The 15,663-nt window shown below is 36.7% G+C and overlaps 1 protein-coding gene across 2 annotated transcripts in view; it reads left to right on the top strand.

Annotated features, from left to right (window-relative positions):
- The window catches only part of KIAA0825 (KIAA0825 ortholog), a 252,911-nt gene extending 239,751 nt beyond the window's left edge, over nucleotides 1-13,160 (top strand). For both annotated transcript variants that reach the window (XM_055790172.1, XM_055790173.1), the window contains one exon: nucleotides 5,577-13,160. In XM_055790172.1, coding sequence (XP_055646147.1) covers nucleotides 5,577-5,691 — 115 coding nt within the window. In that variant the 3' untranslated portion in view covers nucleotides 5,692-13,160. The remainder of the gene's footprint in view (nucleotides 1-5,576) is intronic.
- Nucleotides 13,161-15,663: the final 2,503 nt, after the last annotated feature.

Here is a 15,663-nt window from a genome sequence, read left to right as displayed (position 1 = left end):
TTCCATCTTGAGTATAAATATGCCAGTATAATCCAGTACAAAGGGATAATGGTTGTTTCAACCAAAGGCGTTTGAGTTCAGTTAAAGGCCCTGCACAGCTGTGAGAATAGGTTGTGTGATGGTGGCTTGTAACTAGTGTGGAGGCTGCAAAAGGCAAAAACAAAACACCAAATTACCTGTCTTGACTTCATGCCTGCTTTGTCACTTTCCTCTTCTTTTGTCAACGGCTGGCAAACAAATGGTCAGTCTCATCTTCATTCAGCTGCTAATAATATTTATCATAATTATATTGTACGAGGAGCAAGCATAAGGACAAGTATAAAGACTTCTTTTGGAGAAAATACAATTAATGGTTTCACATCTGCTCAAGTTTAAAAGGCTACAGGAAGTACATGCAAATGAAAAATACTCTCTAAACAGCAAAGGACTCCCGGACCAGCTGAACTGGGAGGGCGCCGCAGCTGCAAGGTCACAATGTAAGAGAACATGCCACAGCTGGCAGTGCACATTATTAGGGTTAAGTCCCTTGCAAAAAAAACCAACAAACCCTGCACCTCTTAAACAATGGCATGAATTTAATCTCAATTTCACAAAATTGCATCGACTAGTTGTTGATGCACACACTGTTGCTTGCTTTTGCCTCCTTCAGTTTATAGCGTTACTTATGAATAAATGCATTTAGAGAGAAGTTTGAAAATTACATCAAAGCAGTTTATTGAAGAAACCAAAAGCGAATATCTGGAAAAATATTTTCACCTACGTTACGTGAAATGACTCTCAAGTCACATAAAGGTAAAAGGGAATGGAAGTTAAGCACCTTTTTTGTGTTCTTTTCCCACTCTTGCCTTCTTACCTAACACTTGGCAAAAGAAGCCCTTCTCAACTTGTGCTCACTTTTTTATCAAAATTCCCCTTGAAAATAGTGTGTCTGTAAAGCTTTGCAGTGGTAATTCACCACATTAAAAATAGATAAGCTTAAGAGCTTGCAGTGCTTGAAGTCTGAATGTTTACCCATGTTAGGATGTTTGAATGGCACTGGCTGTGTCTGATTTAGATTAGATGTGAATTATGTCATCTTCTTAGCTCAGTATCAAATACATTGCTTTTTCTTATACTCATCAACTATTAAGTATAGCTATTATTCAATATGAAAATGCATATTTTCAGCTATCTAATGTACAGCTGTACAGTTAATGTTTCATCATTTGCCAACACTTCCCTACAAGGGGACCTGAGATATTACCTTTTCCATAGGAAATACTTCCCCCCCCCCCCCCTTCCATCCGTAGAATTACATGGGATGTAACGTTTTTCAGGACATTAAGAAACACAACAGATATCAAAATATTACATAAGCATTCTCAGCAATACATAGAATACCACTAAAAAAATTATGTTTGTGTGACCCTTTCTGTAAACTGTCCACTTTTTAGACGTTGTTTTGTATAAGCTTTAGAAAACGGCATGGTTAGTCTCTCTGACAATACAAATAAGGAGATTTTTCAAAGTTCATAATAGATCTTGAAAAGTATTCTTACATTTTAGTTCAGTTTTCTTCATTTTTTCTTGCTGTTAATTTTTAACATAAATTTTTCCCTCCGATCTTTACAGACTTGTTATAACTAATGAACTGTAATGAACAAACTTAGTAACTAATCAAAGAGTACCTACTAAAGTAAACTTCTTAAAATGTGATAATCTGCTACAGGTAAAATCTATGTCACTTTTCATAATTCCTATATGCATACTACTATATGTAAACCATGTTGTATTTCTGATTTAATATACTACTCCTTTGATATCAACTTCCTCTTGGTCTGTAACAAGCACCTAAATGTAATATATAGTCCCTATTATGGTTTCTAAAAAGTGGCTTCATAGGAATATATCTACAATTTACAAAATATATGCAATTTTGCAACAGGAATCAAAGCAGCAAATGTATCACCACCTATTAAATCCAGCCCTGCCAAAACGTCTAGCATGCCTTTTAACAGAAGATTTTTCTCTGCATCTTTGCAAACAAATTGACTTTTGTTAATTCAGTATAGCAGGGAGAAAAAAGTATCACAAAACATAGTCCTGTATACCCGTTTATATGAAAAGATGTAATGATGCTAATTATAAGCAAGGCTAGCACATGGATACACTGCCAAGGAAACAAGCTGGAATCACTGGATATGCCAGGAGCATGGAATACTTCGCCCCTTGCACTTTGTTAGCTTGTGGATGTGCAAGCCAAGACTTTTTCCTCTCTTGCCCCTTATTTATGCAGAGAAACAGAAGCCTTCCCAGTGCTAGGTATCCTCTTTGACCTCATGATCTAAGGTCTAGGATGACCAGCAGAAAACTTCAGTCATTCCTCTATTTATCTGTGCTGACGTCTTTTGCTGTATCTGCCTGAAAAAACATACTGCCAAGGTTTTTTTCCCTGTGATTAGCCATGTGCAACATAGTAAAGGAACAACACAGGGAGAAAAGTTTTTAGGCAGTTCATCTCTGGTGCACTGAATATGTCATCTACATTATTTGATACTTCAGCATATTTTGAAAACATATTTCAAATATTTAATTCTGTAAGTGCACAAGTAGTATTGGCCTGAAAACTTGCATTGCCACCCTAAAGGTTACAAAGGTGATGGCAGTTTATTTTAAACATATGCTTTCTTTTAAATATGAAGAATATACTGAAAGTTGGTCTTTCTGGACACTGGGACTCGTTATGGTTATATGAACTCTAAGCAAAATGTGGATGGTGATATGATGGATTGGTTCAAATAATTCCAGTACCGTTTTGAAAAGCTGATTTTATTTTATCTTCCAAGATACAGCAATGTAGCCAGACTAAAATAAAATATACACCGCCTATGTATTTGGAAATTTTCTCTAGGAGCTATGTTACTAATGATTTGGAACAACAGAGGTGTGCAGGCTGGCTGTTCAGCTGATGAAGATTGCATTTTGAAAGTAATTTGTGATGGTAATTTCATTCACATTCACATTACTTGAACTGGCTAGTTGGATTTGTACCAATTACTATTGCCAAAACAATTGTCACACATTTTAGATATGCTAGTAAAAACATGTTCTATTTTGGACAAATTTTTGAATAGTAAATGTTGACTCTTTTTCCACTTGAACACGAACACCTGGTTTCTCATCTCATGCAGAACAGCAAAGACGTGCTGTGGCCTCCTTGCTTACAGTCCAGTAGTCTTTCAAAAAACAGCATTATCCCTAGACTTTTAAGCATAAGAGTGGAAAAATGTCTAAATTAGATGAGGGACCAGGTGTTTGTCAAGTTCATTTCATAGATCTTTAATTCATGGATACTGTTAAGCAAATGCATAGAAGACATTCTTATCCTCATTGGACCTGCTTAAATGCTTTAAAAATAGACTGCTTTTTGATAAAATGATAATGTAATGTATTAGTAATAACTTGTTATAAAGTGAACACTAAAGAATGTCCAAACTGGATGACATTGAAGATTTTTACCAACACTAATGTTTAAGGTTCAATGAAATGTGCTGACAAGTATGAAGTCACTGTCTTTAAAAGGAATCTGCTGATTTATTGTTAAGCTTCCATTAGCCAAGACTGCTAGATTTCTGTGTTATATCTCCAGCAATAACTGTTTTGAACATATTCCATTTAGCATTTTTAGTTGTCGTCCTTCTAAGCAAACAGCTCCTCTACTTAAAAATATGCAACAAATCAAATTAATTAAAATGAATCAATTGAACTGCTAAAGTGGTGTTTCGGAATGACTCTGAGGACCATAAATTCAAATTAAGGCTTGCATGACTCCTTCCTGGGTTTGAAGAGGTGCGTGGTACGTTAGCAAAAGGAAAAAGGGAAAACAGTCACCCTATTTAACAGTTTTCAGCTGGGATGCTTGCGAAAGTTAATTGTGCTGAGGGCTCGTATAGCCAGATTTTACAAACATACCATAAACCAAAGAATGAAGCAGACAGACATAACAGCAATTAATTGTACCTAATGTTGATATTCAGGTAAGGTTAAGTATCATTGTAGTCATGTATGAGTGGGGTAATAGGAGGTTAATTATTGTAAAAATTTGATCATGGACATGCAGCATTTACAACTTTACTCATAGTACACTTTGCTGCTTCTGATAACTTCTTCACTTCAGGCAGTAATGTGTGTTGTCAGATTCATTTTTTAAAGTAAAGGTATGATAGAGATATGCTAATTTATGCATGGTCATTGAATATATTTTTCCTAACTGTATTTTAACGATTGGATTGTACTACAGAGCATTTCTTCTTATTCTGGTTTTAGTAAGCTTTTAAATACAGTTACAAAAAGTGCACGCCATGCTCTATTGCCAATAACAACTGTCCTCTTTTTGAAAATATGATGAATGCAACGTTCTCTTCCCACCATTCTGTATTATATTTGATTTATTCACCAATCTAAACTTGTATATGGCTTCTGGTTTTTGCAGTCTGATTGAGGACCTAAGAAGTGTGGGGACAGGATTAAAGCATTGCTCCTGACATTAGTTTCCTAAAAGCAGTCTTTGTTCTGCTGCTTCTCTACATGTCTCCTACTTTACAGGATCATCCTATGGCTCATTTGTAATCTACTGGATTTAATACTTGAAAATCTGATTTCTGTATTCATGCTTTACCTTTTGTCTTCAGCTGGTCTGAACTGGGAGCCTACACTTTATTATCTACTTAGAACAGAAAGAGATGAATATTAAAGGGATATCAAACCCTTAAATATCCCTAGAATTTGTAAAAGAGATAGACCCACATTACTGAGCATTATGTAGGCATAATTAGAGTGATGCAAAGTTTAGCTGACTATGTATTAGCACTATTTCTGCATTTATTATCCTGATTTTCTGCAAGGGAATACTGCATGACCTTTAAGGTTTTATATTTAATTAACTACCAAACAAAAGCAAAATCGTCTTCATATTCTTTTACTTTTTCATTTTTCAGTTTTAATCTTCATCCTAAACTAGAATTGAGTATTCACATAGAGAAAGGGAAGAATACGGTATGTTTATTTCCTGGTGTGATAGGTATGCCTGCTGGTTAAAGAAACAAACAGCCAGTCAGTTTTGTGGTATTTCTTAATATAGTATTGTCACTGCAAGAGAATGATGGCCATTCGGATTAACTATTTGAGCTGGACATCATGTGATGTTTGAGTTTTCACTGCAGACTTACAGAGCCTCGGGAGCAGTGGCTTAACTTCCAAAACACCTGTTCAATCTTCCACTTTTTTTCTGCTAGTTTTACAAGGTTTCCACTTCTGCCAACATGTGTGATACAAAACAGAAAAAGAGAGTATTACCACAATAAATATAAGCAAGATTTTTTGGTAGGTTTTACAATTTGTCATGCCGGTTGTGTGGGGCAAGATTCTTGGGGGCTGTATTTTGTGTGACGCAGTATTCTTAACTGGTGTACCCCACCGCGATGGGGGGGGGGGGGCAGGCAATTAATTGGTAGTAACGAGGTTTGTATTGACTTGCTTGTTCTAAGGACTGGTTTAAAACACATTAAAAAATTAATAAAAAGTTCTTTTTCTTTCAGGTGGGAGATGAAAGAAGGTGCATATCTTGAAGATGAGGAGAAAGTTATGGTGGAACGCTTAAAAAATGTTTATTTGACACAGAGCACTCCTACCTCAGAGGATAAAGAAGGATAATTACCTTGACAGGTTTCGGGTAGCACCTTTTTCTGAATTCAGTATGATTAACTTAATGGCTTAGTTATAACTGACAGGACTAGAAAGCTCAGGAATATATATCTTGTGTAGGAGTTTTAAACTAAAGAATGTTCCCCTGTTATTGTCTAGTCACCCCATCCAGGCAGCAATTGTTCACACATGCATAAGGCGAGCAACAATATATGAAAATGTCAATGTCACAAAACAAGGAGGGTGTATCTCAGTGCTGCGGAGGCATAAACCTGAATGACAAACCGAGAACTGTTTTAAAAGTATAAAACTTGCTCTGAAAATAATGCAATCTGGGACACGTGCGAGGCAAACACCCGTGCTATGCTTCCATCGACCATTGTGGAGCCAGCCTGCCCCCGGCTCGTGTTGCTCAAGGACCTTTCTCTCCTTTGGTGCTTGTGTTCTAGTTAGTCCTGCCATGAAATCACCCAGAGTTTACGAGAAAGGACAGATATAGGCCGTAGGTCTGCAGACCTCTGTGAGTTGCTTCAGGATGAGTATGCTTGGCTGTTATTCCCAAACAAAACCGCACCAGCTTTATTGCCCTCGCAAATCCTAACTTAACAACCAGCGTGTCCTATGGCTTGAAAGACACATGATAGAGAAACTGTTAGCAGCTTTTAAAGATTTGAGAAGCATCTTTTTATTTAAAAGAATTATTCACTGGCAGTGCTCAAAGAAATGTCCTAATAGTGAACTGAGAAGAGAAAATTATAAAAAATTCAATGTTTATTTCTGATAAATACAATAACATTTCATTTTCAAAGTAAGCCCTGTCTGATGTTCAGGTTTTCCAAATATTATATGTTTTTCTTTTCAGTAAAAGTTCTTCCTCAAAGACTAAAAATAGCTGAGTTAGGCACATGGGTGTTTTGACAATATTTTTCATACAGAAGGTTGGTTAATATTTCCTTAGCTCTACCGAAATAATCCATCATCTTTCTATTTGTTCCTTGCATTGGAAGTCCAAGGCAACTATTTCCCCTGCCTAATGAAGGGCTCTGGCAAGACCTTGTTACGGCTGCAATCTGAGCTGCAGCTATTCCTGTTCCCACCACATCTCACAGATGCTATTAGGGACGTAACTCAGACCACTTGAATAGGAGGAAGGCACGTTTTTTTCCTAAAAACTTCAGTAGCAGCATGGGTAACTGTAATGCTAGTGCTGCTGTAGGGTCTAATCTGAAATGCAGTTTTTCCTGCTTAATTGCTTTTTTTTTTTTTTTGGTATCATTCATAAAAGATATCAATCCATTTAAAATGAAAATGGGGACCACTGCATCTTACAAATCTCCAAAGATCTTGCTACAACACTGCATCAACAAACAGGCTGTGAGGCACTGATGCTCCAAAAATGCTAAAAATATTATTTAAAGAATAAACCAGACTTTTTCCTGTGCTGCTGATATAGTCATTTCAGATCATAAAGAAGTGATGAAGTGTAAAAACAATTTGTCTTTGCTTTGTATTTCACCTTTGAAGATTAATTGTGATCTTGAGGCTTAAAATGCGGCTACAGGGGTTACCTATGATGGCAGGTATGGTATTCTGACAAATGAGGCACACAGGCTCCAAGCCATATTAATAATGTGTTAGTGCACATGGAAGATGGGAGTTTAGAATATTCTTTCCTATTTTATTGAAATATATTGTACATAATTAACTTTTTGTACAGTCACATAAAGTGGATTTCTCTCTATGTGGTGAAACTGACTGAAATAGTTTTTGTGGAAAAAGCTCCCCTTCTGGGAAACACGTATTCTGAATAGGATAAACTTTGCAAGTGGAAAAAGCTAACCCAGAATAAAAGCCCTCACTTAGTCTGAAATGAGGATGTCCATATGGGGCGTTATGCCAAATTGGTTAGTATCCTTTAAATTCACAACACATCTGGTTCTAGAATAATAACAGTCATGTTAAAAAAAAAGAAAAAAAAAATCGTTATGCCCCTTCTTCCCTTCCCTCCCTGCCAAATTAATTCAGCAGGAATCCACTGGGTAGCATCAGGACAATTCTGTCTTTCTTAGAAAGAGTATATTTATAATCTTTAGTAATGTGGAGCTGACAAGACAGAATAACTAGCCTGAAAAAAAAGCTGAACCTTTGCACAATATTTTATTTGGATGTTTTTCTTATCCAAACCTCTATATATATGTCTTTTAGAGTATCTGAATGCAAGCTAATGTGTGTTTGAAATTGAACTTGTCCCTCAGTCCTTACTGAGAAACAGCAGGGCACGATTTGTTGGCAATGTAGTGATCTTATTAACTGACCTTCAGGGTATGAAAGAAACATCATCTTGGCAACATCACTTATGCTGAATAGATACTTTTGCAACATCAACATTTGTTCAAAAAAATTACAGTAATAGTAAGGGCTGTATAACTAAGATTGCTAAATCACATACCATTAATTTATCAAGACTGCTTACTTTAAACTTAAACCCTTAACTGACACTTCAAAGAGCTGATCATTTTTACTTTGTAAGGTGTGTAAAGTTAGGAGTACTTGTATAACTGATTGCTGCTTTCTTTGGCTTTTTTTAATAAAACAATAGTTCTGTATTCTTAAAAAAGTTCTGCTGATGCTAAAATTGACTTAAGAGTCATTTCATTTTGGAGAGCGATGGGTTCATAAAGCTGCAATGTTTTGCTTTCGTATTTTATGTTGTGGCTCTTTGTCACGACTTGGTGATCCAAGAACATCTCACATTTATGTTTATCCTCAATAAATGAAGGCAACAGGAGCCAGATTTGCTGGCTGCAGTGTGGGACCTGTGCTGCACGACCACTGCAATCTGACTATCTTAACTGCTCCTGGAAAGGTAGTCAAAAATAAGGACTAAAGTCTGTTGTGTACAACGGACCTTTCCCTCTGAACAGGCAAAAGTGGGCCTTGTTGGCTCAGCTGAGTTAGTGTAAACGGGAATTTTTATATTTAAAGAAATTAATTTGATCAGATAGAACAAACTAGGTAACTATGCATTATCATTAATGCTTACACCTAATTCTTATTTAACATTTTAATATGCTTAGGCCTTTTTACGAAACAGGTTTACATGGGAGACTTCATGGCATGGAATATCTCTAATTGTATCAGTTTAGTATCCAGCCATATCTTAACATCTTGCTACTTTTGAAAGGTAGTTAATAAAATTAGAAGCGGGGCAAAACTGAGATAGCATTAATAGCACTGAAACTCAGAAAGACAGGAGAGAGAGAGAAATTTGGGAAAAGACAGCCACAAAGACATAGCCCTGCCTTTTAGTGACTGCTCTCCTGACAAACAGTCTCCCATAGATCATGCTTCATTCCAGGAGAGGGCTTTTGTAGAGACCACAGGTAACAAAGCTCTTTGCTCTGGAAACATGCACGAGGGCAAATGGATGTTCTCCCATTCATCTCTACGTCCTCGCAGCAGTGCAAGGTAGGCGTGAGGCTGCCTTCTTCCAATTAGCTTCCTCTGACAGAAATCCTCCATTTCCCTGTCAGCTGAGAGGTCTTCACAAAATATACTGAGTCTTATCTACAGTAAGATACCAATTATGTGCTGATATAAAACTATTTTATGAAACTCCTTAACATATGTGCAGTCATTTTTAGTGACAGACAATATCCAAACTTTCAAGGCAACAGTCAAAAGACTAAGGAATTAGACCTATTGGCCTAATTAGGCATGAAATGGGAGAGTAACTTGACAGCAACAGGGAGATTTCTAAGCAAGCATATAGGTCTTGAGGAGGTCCTGGCTGCTGCAAAGCCGCTCCTCTGTAGTAACTGTCCATGTTGTAAACAGTGGTATGAGTGGGAGCAGAAGCTCTAAAACTGTTTTTAGTGTAAGGCCTAGGAAACGGGCAAGGGTGAGCTGGCTTTTTCCTCTGCCTGTGGACTCCAACACTTGGGAAGCAGACTAAACCGACTGACATTGTGGAGCAGGCAGTACCAGAAAAGCATGCAAGGTCTTGAGCAGGTTGGGTATTGCTGAGGACCTTGTAAGACCCATTAGTGAAATTGTGGAGGAGTCAGACTATTCCTCTCTGGCAACAGCATCTGAGAATAGACTGTTAGCTATTACAGCAGCAAGTAAAACAATGATACAGAGCTGGCAAGAAACACTCCAAAAAAAGCAAGGAATCATGCAAACAAGAAAAAAAAATCCCAACCCTCTTTTATTTTTCCTGAAAAAGTGATTCTATAACAAGTGCCTCAGGAAGAACTAGTGATTACCAACCACTAATAACATAAAGTGATCACCCAAATTAAGATTGTATGTGTCAGTTTAGTAGACAACTACCCCTAAGCTGACAAGGAGCCACTCAGGTCATGGCTAGTGCAAATTTGATGACTACCAGATCAAGCCCTTTAGATCCATGACAACTTAAGCTGTTAGTAGGTTGCAGCCATCTCTGAGGAGATACTTTATAATACCTCCTACTGAAGAAAGTGTTTTAACATTAAAATAGCTATGAGCTATCCAGTTTCTGCAGTAAATTGATCCAAGCTCCAACAGACAACAGTCTCAGTGTCTGCACAGCCCTGAGTCACATCCATTCTCTATCTAGAAATGAGGCAAAGAGCTGGGTAATGGTGATCACACTCAGCAGGTGTGATCCTCTCCAGCCACCAGCTCAAAAAGCATGCCGTGTCTGCCATGACCAACTCAGGTTTCAAATCTAGCTCATGGTGGAGGTTTGCTGCAACAGCACATAACTGTTCTTTTCAGGACAGATTTTTAGAAAAATAATATCTTTTCAGCTCTCCCAATAAATAAAGACATTGATTAAAATTCCTCTTATAGAACAAGCACTCAGTCTTTAGGATACACCCAATGAATAGTTACCGATGCACCTAGTGTGTTCCATAAGCTAAATGTTAATGACATGATCATATAAATTTTGTCCCTAGATGAATTTGCTAGAGGGCTGAAACACAAGCAACTTTGGTAAATTTGTAATTACCTAATATCCAACTACTTTATTTTTTCTTTTTTTTTTTTTTGTCCCATAATCTGTGTTTTCTATGTAAAGAGTCTACTAACTTTTGACATTTTTTGTCCATAAAGAAATAGTTTCAAATAGCTTTTCATGTGTCATCTTGACTCTGTTTTGTTTTCTACCTCAATATTGACTTTCAGGCATGGAAAAATGTACTGGTTAATGTTTGTTACAATTTAGAATGTGGGTACTGCTTCCACTCAGTTATACATGGGTAGATAATTCATTTTCTAGACTTAATGTCATACAGACTTAAAGCAGTGAAGTCATGGCTAATAATTTCAGGTTTAGGGTTGTCTGAAGACTTCTGCTCCTCATGTCCCATATGAATTTTGAAATATCTTTGTTTTTCCATTGTTCTAAGCTACCTGTGTTAGCCAGGATAGTTGGAGATATCTTTATGCATTGCTGTTTGTGAGCTATTTATGGTTTTTACTTAAACTGATGTATTTTGCCCCAGGTTTTATTTTCTTTAGGTTCTCTGAACTTTTAATTTACACTTGGAAATACATAGCACATCTGTTTTCATAATCCACAAGCACCTAAATACTTATCAGCAAAGCCTATGCCTTCTCAAACCTAATACAGAGTCTTAGGCAACCAAGAATGTATTAAATGTAAAATTCAAACCAACCACCTGCAAGGTTATCATTCAAGAAACGCAGTAGTCATTTTCACTTGGATTTTCACCTCTCTGTATATTCTAGAAATAACAAATTTAAGGAGTTTTTTGCTTATGTTCTGGGCAGTTTATGGGTATCTTCTATTCTATATAATAAACATGTCTTAAATGGGTTTTATTATGTAAATTAAGATTACACGTTCCCTTTGGAGAATGGAACAAACATTCAGAAGGTAAAAGGTTGAAATGACAGGTGTTTTTTGTTCTGGCGTATGGACTAGCAAACAGATTACTTTCTACAGTAAGCCAGATGTGGCCTTGGGAATGAAATTATCTTGGCAGGAATCCTACCTGCAGGTATGTATTAACTTCAGGAAATTGACAGCTGAACATGTGCTATGGAAACTTTCTTCAGAGGCAAAGGGATTATATCTCTTCAAATAGCAACAGTTTCTATTGCAGGCTCCCAAATTTCACTCATGCCCATCCACTTCATGAATGGACAGATTGATGGAGGCCGTTGCATTAATACAACACAAATGTGTAATGTTAATCATCTGGCCTCCTCTTCTCTCCAGACAAATAATTAACCAGAACATGGTAGGCTGTTCTTTATTTCCGACAACTATGCACGGTCTTGATCAACGTTACTGAGCAAGACCGTACCTCTGCCAGACTTTGGTATCAAACCACAGAGCCCTCCACACTGATAAATTGGATAATGAGGTTCAATTTTTCATGTTTAAAGGTGCTGTATATGCCTGGTGTGGTTCTTGGATTTGTAAACCAAAACCGACCAGTCCTGCACCTTTTATTTCCACTCCCTCCCCCTCTCACCCTTCCCCAGTTTTGGCTGAACTGTCAGTTTTATGGTCATTCCTGCTGCTTCCAGATGAGGCTATGGCCCCATCTTACGCAGCAGGGTACAAAATACATACAAAGCGATTAGCTGTCTCAAAGAGCATCCAGTAAATACATACTACTGAGTTTCCAGGCCCAGTAGTGAGACACTTGGTAGTTAAAGCTTTTGCATTTTAACCCTACAGTCTTTGGGCATATCTCCAATCTGACAAGCTCCAAGGTGAGACATGCCCACTTGTTTTGTAGGAGCCTGGTGGCTTGGTGTTGGTTTTGTTGAGAGGAGAGGAAAGGGAAGCGATTGCTAGTTTATTATTATCTTTATATTGTTATGTTAATTCTACTGGTTTTGTTACTGTTTTGGTTTCTTTCCATGTGGATTGATGACTGGTCAATACCTGATGGTTGCAATCTGCTTAAGTAGTTTGGGCATTGATAAAGTCATGGTAACTGCCAGTAGCAGAAGTAATTTGTGAGCATAGTCTTTGTAAAAAGTGTCTGTCATGCCAACAGGCACTATAGGAATTAAATCAACCTAAATCTCTGTACTAAAATGGTCTATCATTAACATGATTTCTTAGTTCAGCTTTGTCAGGTCTCTCCCTGATAACCACAGTATTCCTTCTACGGTTAGAAATGGGTTGAACAGAAAAATGCTGGTATCTTACATGCTGTGCCTTTTGAGGGATGTCATTTTTCCAACTCAAGTTCCAAAAGGTGCACTTAAACTATGTAATGGAAAAGGTACATGTATTTGCTTTTCCATTTTATGTGTACACAAATTGTTTAGATGACAGTTGTACAATTTTTTAAAAAGTTATATAATACCCTGGAGCAGTCATCTGCTCTAACATGCATAATTTATTCAAAAATCATTCATGGAGTTGAGGGATTGATAGTTTGGAACAGAAAAATTATAGGTATGCTAAGTATGTTCTTGCAAAAATAAATCATGTAATCATATATTGAGATCCAATATTTCAAAATTCAAAGTACAATTAAATTGTTTGCACATGTAACAGCAGTGAAATGACTTTGCAAGGTTTACATCATAAACCCATATATCTACAAAGTAAATAGTAGAACACAGACCATAAAGTTCTGTCAATAGCATTGCTTTCAATCTTTCTTTGTTTCATTCCACCAAAACTTTTCATATCAGTCTGGCATTTTTTTGAACAACTATAACTATACACAGGACCAAAGAATTAGGAGTGGTAACTTGAAATATAGATCATGTATATTTAATCTTTACAACAAATGCAAAAGCAGTAAGTGAAAAACAAAGACATAACAGACTGTAAAAACTCTTGAGAACATATAATGAAACATAAGAGTGAATGTCACGACAGATTTATGTATGTTCCAGTTTCAGCAAAAACTGCTGAAGACAAATTTGAGAATATTTGTGTATCATACTTCTGGCACAATAGCAGGAACCAAAATAAATTATCCAGGAATAAGACATAAGAAACAGATTCAGGGTGTAAACAACAAGCTGAATAAGAATTTTGAATTAAAGCAAACTTTTCAAGCCAAAAGAAAAGGAGTTTTTTCAGCCTTACAGAGCACTCAAGAACATTGTTGCTTTTTCATGAGTTTTCAGTATTTCACTTTTTTCCCCCTAAAGTTTCTAATTTAATTCTTGTGAAAAGTGTTTCTCAGAAGGTAACACATCATCTTTGTCAGGAAAGCTAACATTTTTATTTTTCATGAAACACACTCTCTGTATTTATGCACTATACATGGTACACAAAAAGCCTATTCCATCGATGTCAAGCCAAAAGAATAAATGAAACTACAAAGGGAATTCTAAAGATAATTTTTTTTCTCCCACTATCTTTTCTTTTGGTCTTAGTCTCAGTAGGAATTTTTGTGTCCCAAAAGACACACGAAAAAGTCTTCCCCAGAATCACACACCCTAAAGGTTGCTATTCTTAAATGCAACTGCTAGATGAGAAGGCTATGCCTTTATTTATTTTTTTTAACCTGTGGAAATAGCAGCTGTCATTGCCCAAAAAATGTTTAAGATTGAAAAAAATTGATATGTTTTCCAGATCTGTGTCTGACAACAGCTGGGTTGAAGTTGCTCCACAGTGGAGTCTCTCTTGTGCAAACACAGTGCTCAGCATTAAATAAATACTCACAATTTTTGTAAAGTAGGTGACATGAGATGGTCAATAGGACAAAGCAAAAAACTATAATGCATTTTTTCATGGAATTTTTCTCTGCCCTGATACCCTTTCCATCTTTTTGTCACAGCAAAGGACTCCTAAACTGGATCGCATCCTTCAGTTTCAGGGCTCAGTGAAAAGCTCAAGTGGAATAAACAGACTACATTTATTGCAAATGTAAATGCAACCTATGTACAATAAAAGTGATCAGTCTCAGCATACTTGGGTACCCCTGTTGCGAACGTGCGTTTGTGAGGCTTAGCATGCTCTCAACCAGCAGTAATCCGACTGAGAACTAAAGATGTTAATACTTCACATTGCCAGGTGCTGAAAGCAGGAACGTAGGTACTTCTGAAGAAAGGGCTGTGATGTTCTAACAGCACTGAACCACAGGAGGATTTAACAACTGCTTATGAAAGTTGCATTGCAGGATAGCTATTAAAATCAGACATCCTACTTGCTACAATCATCTATCAGCTGCATCTAAAATCCTGCCCACCTTCTGTGTGTCATCTGGAGGAGATAAAGTTTTAATTGTGAGCGGGTGGTATAAAAAAAATAGAAAAAAAAGACAAGGCGCCTTCTGTCATTCCAAATTCCTTGTCCTATCTTGCTTGCTGTTTCAGTGGGTTTGTGCCAGTTGAAGTTTTGCAGGCAGCTTTTAAAAAGACAAAAAATATAAATAAAATCAATAGAAACAAATAATATCTAGGACAACAAAGAGCACACCATGAAGAATGCATTGCAGAGAATGGGAATAAAAAATACTGTGTATTGCAGCTTTTTCCCTTATATGCTTTGACTCTTTTCTCACCTAAGTTTCAAATAACTCCTAGTTTACTTGGTACCCATTACCAAATTACCTTTCTGCCTGTTTATTCTGCATTTGTAATTATGACATTAAGAGCTTCTTCCCCGTTTCCACTAAGCTACAGTATTAAACATCAGAAGCTCGTGTTTTGGGGTTCAGAATGGTTTCATTCATAATATTTTCATTCAGCTTTCCTGTTCAGTATTTTGAGTTGATAAGACTTGACATTTTTTTCAGCCATTTGAAATAAGCCTTGTTAAAGCAGTATTTATGTTACTGTAATAAGAACTGTCTTCAGACCATGATCACTTGTCATAGACGAGACAAATATTTGGTTCCCTTGGTGTGCTCTTTAGATATGAAGATGAAGTCTTAAAATAACTTATCCTGTCTTCAATACAGTTCTTTTGAATTACTTTTTTTGCCTCTAAATTAAAAAAAAAAAACCCAATGTATTTTCATACTGACAGCCCTGAAATTT

Source organism: Falco peregrinus, chromosome Z (genome assembly GCF_023634155.1).
Source record: "Falco peregrinus isolate bFalPer1 chromosome Z, bFalPer1.pri, whole genome shotgun sequence".
Lineage (NCBI taxonomy): Eukaryota > Metazoa > Chordata > Aves > Falconiformes > Falconidae > Falco > Falco peregrinus.
This window is presented reverse-complemented; position numbering and strand designations above follow the sequence as displayed.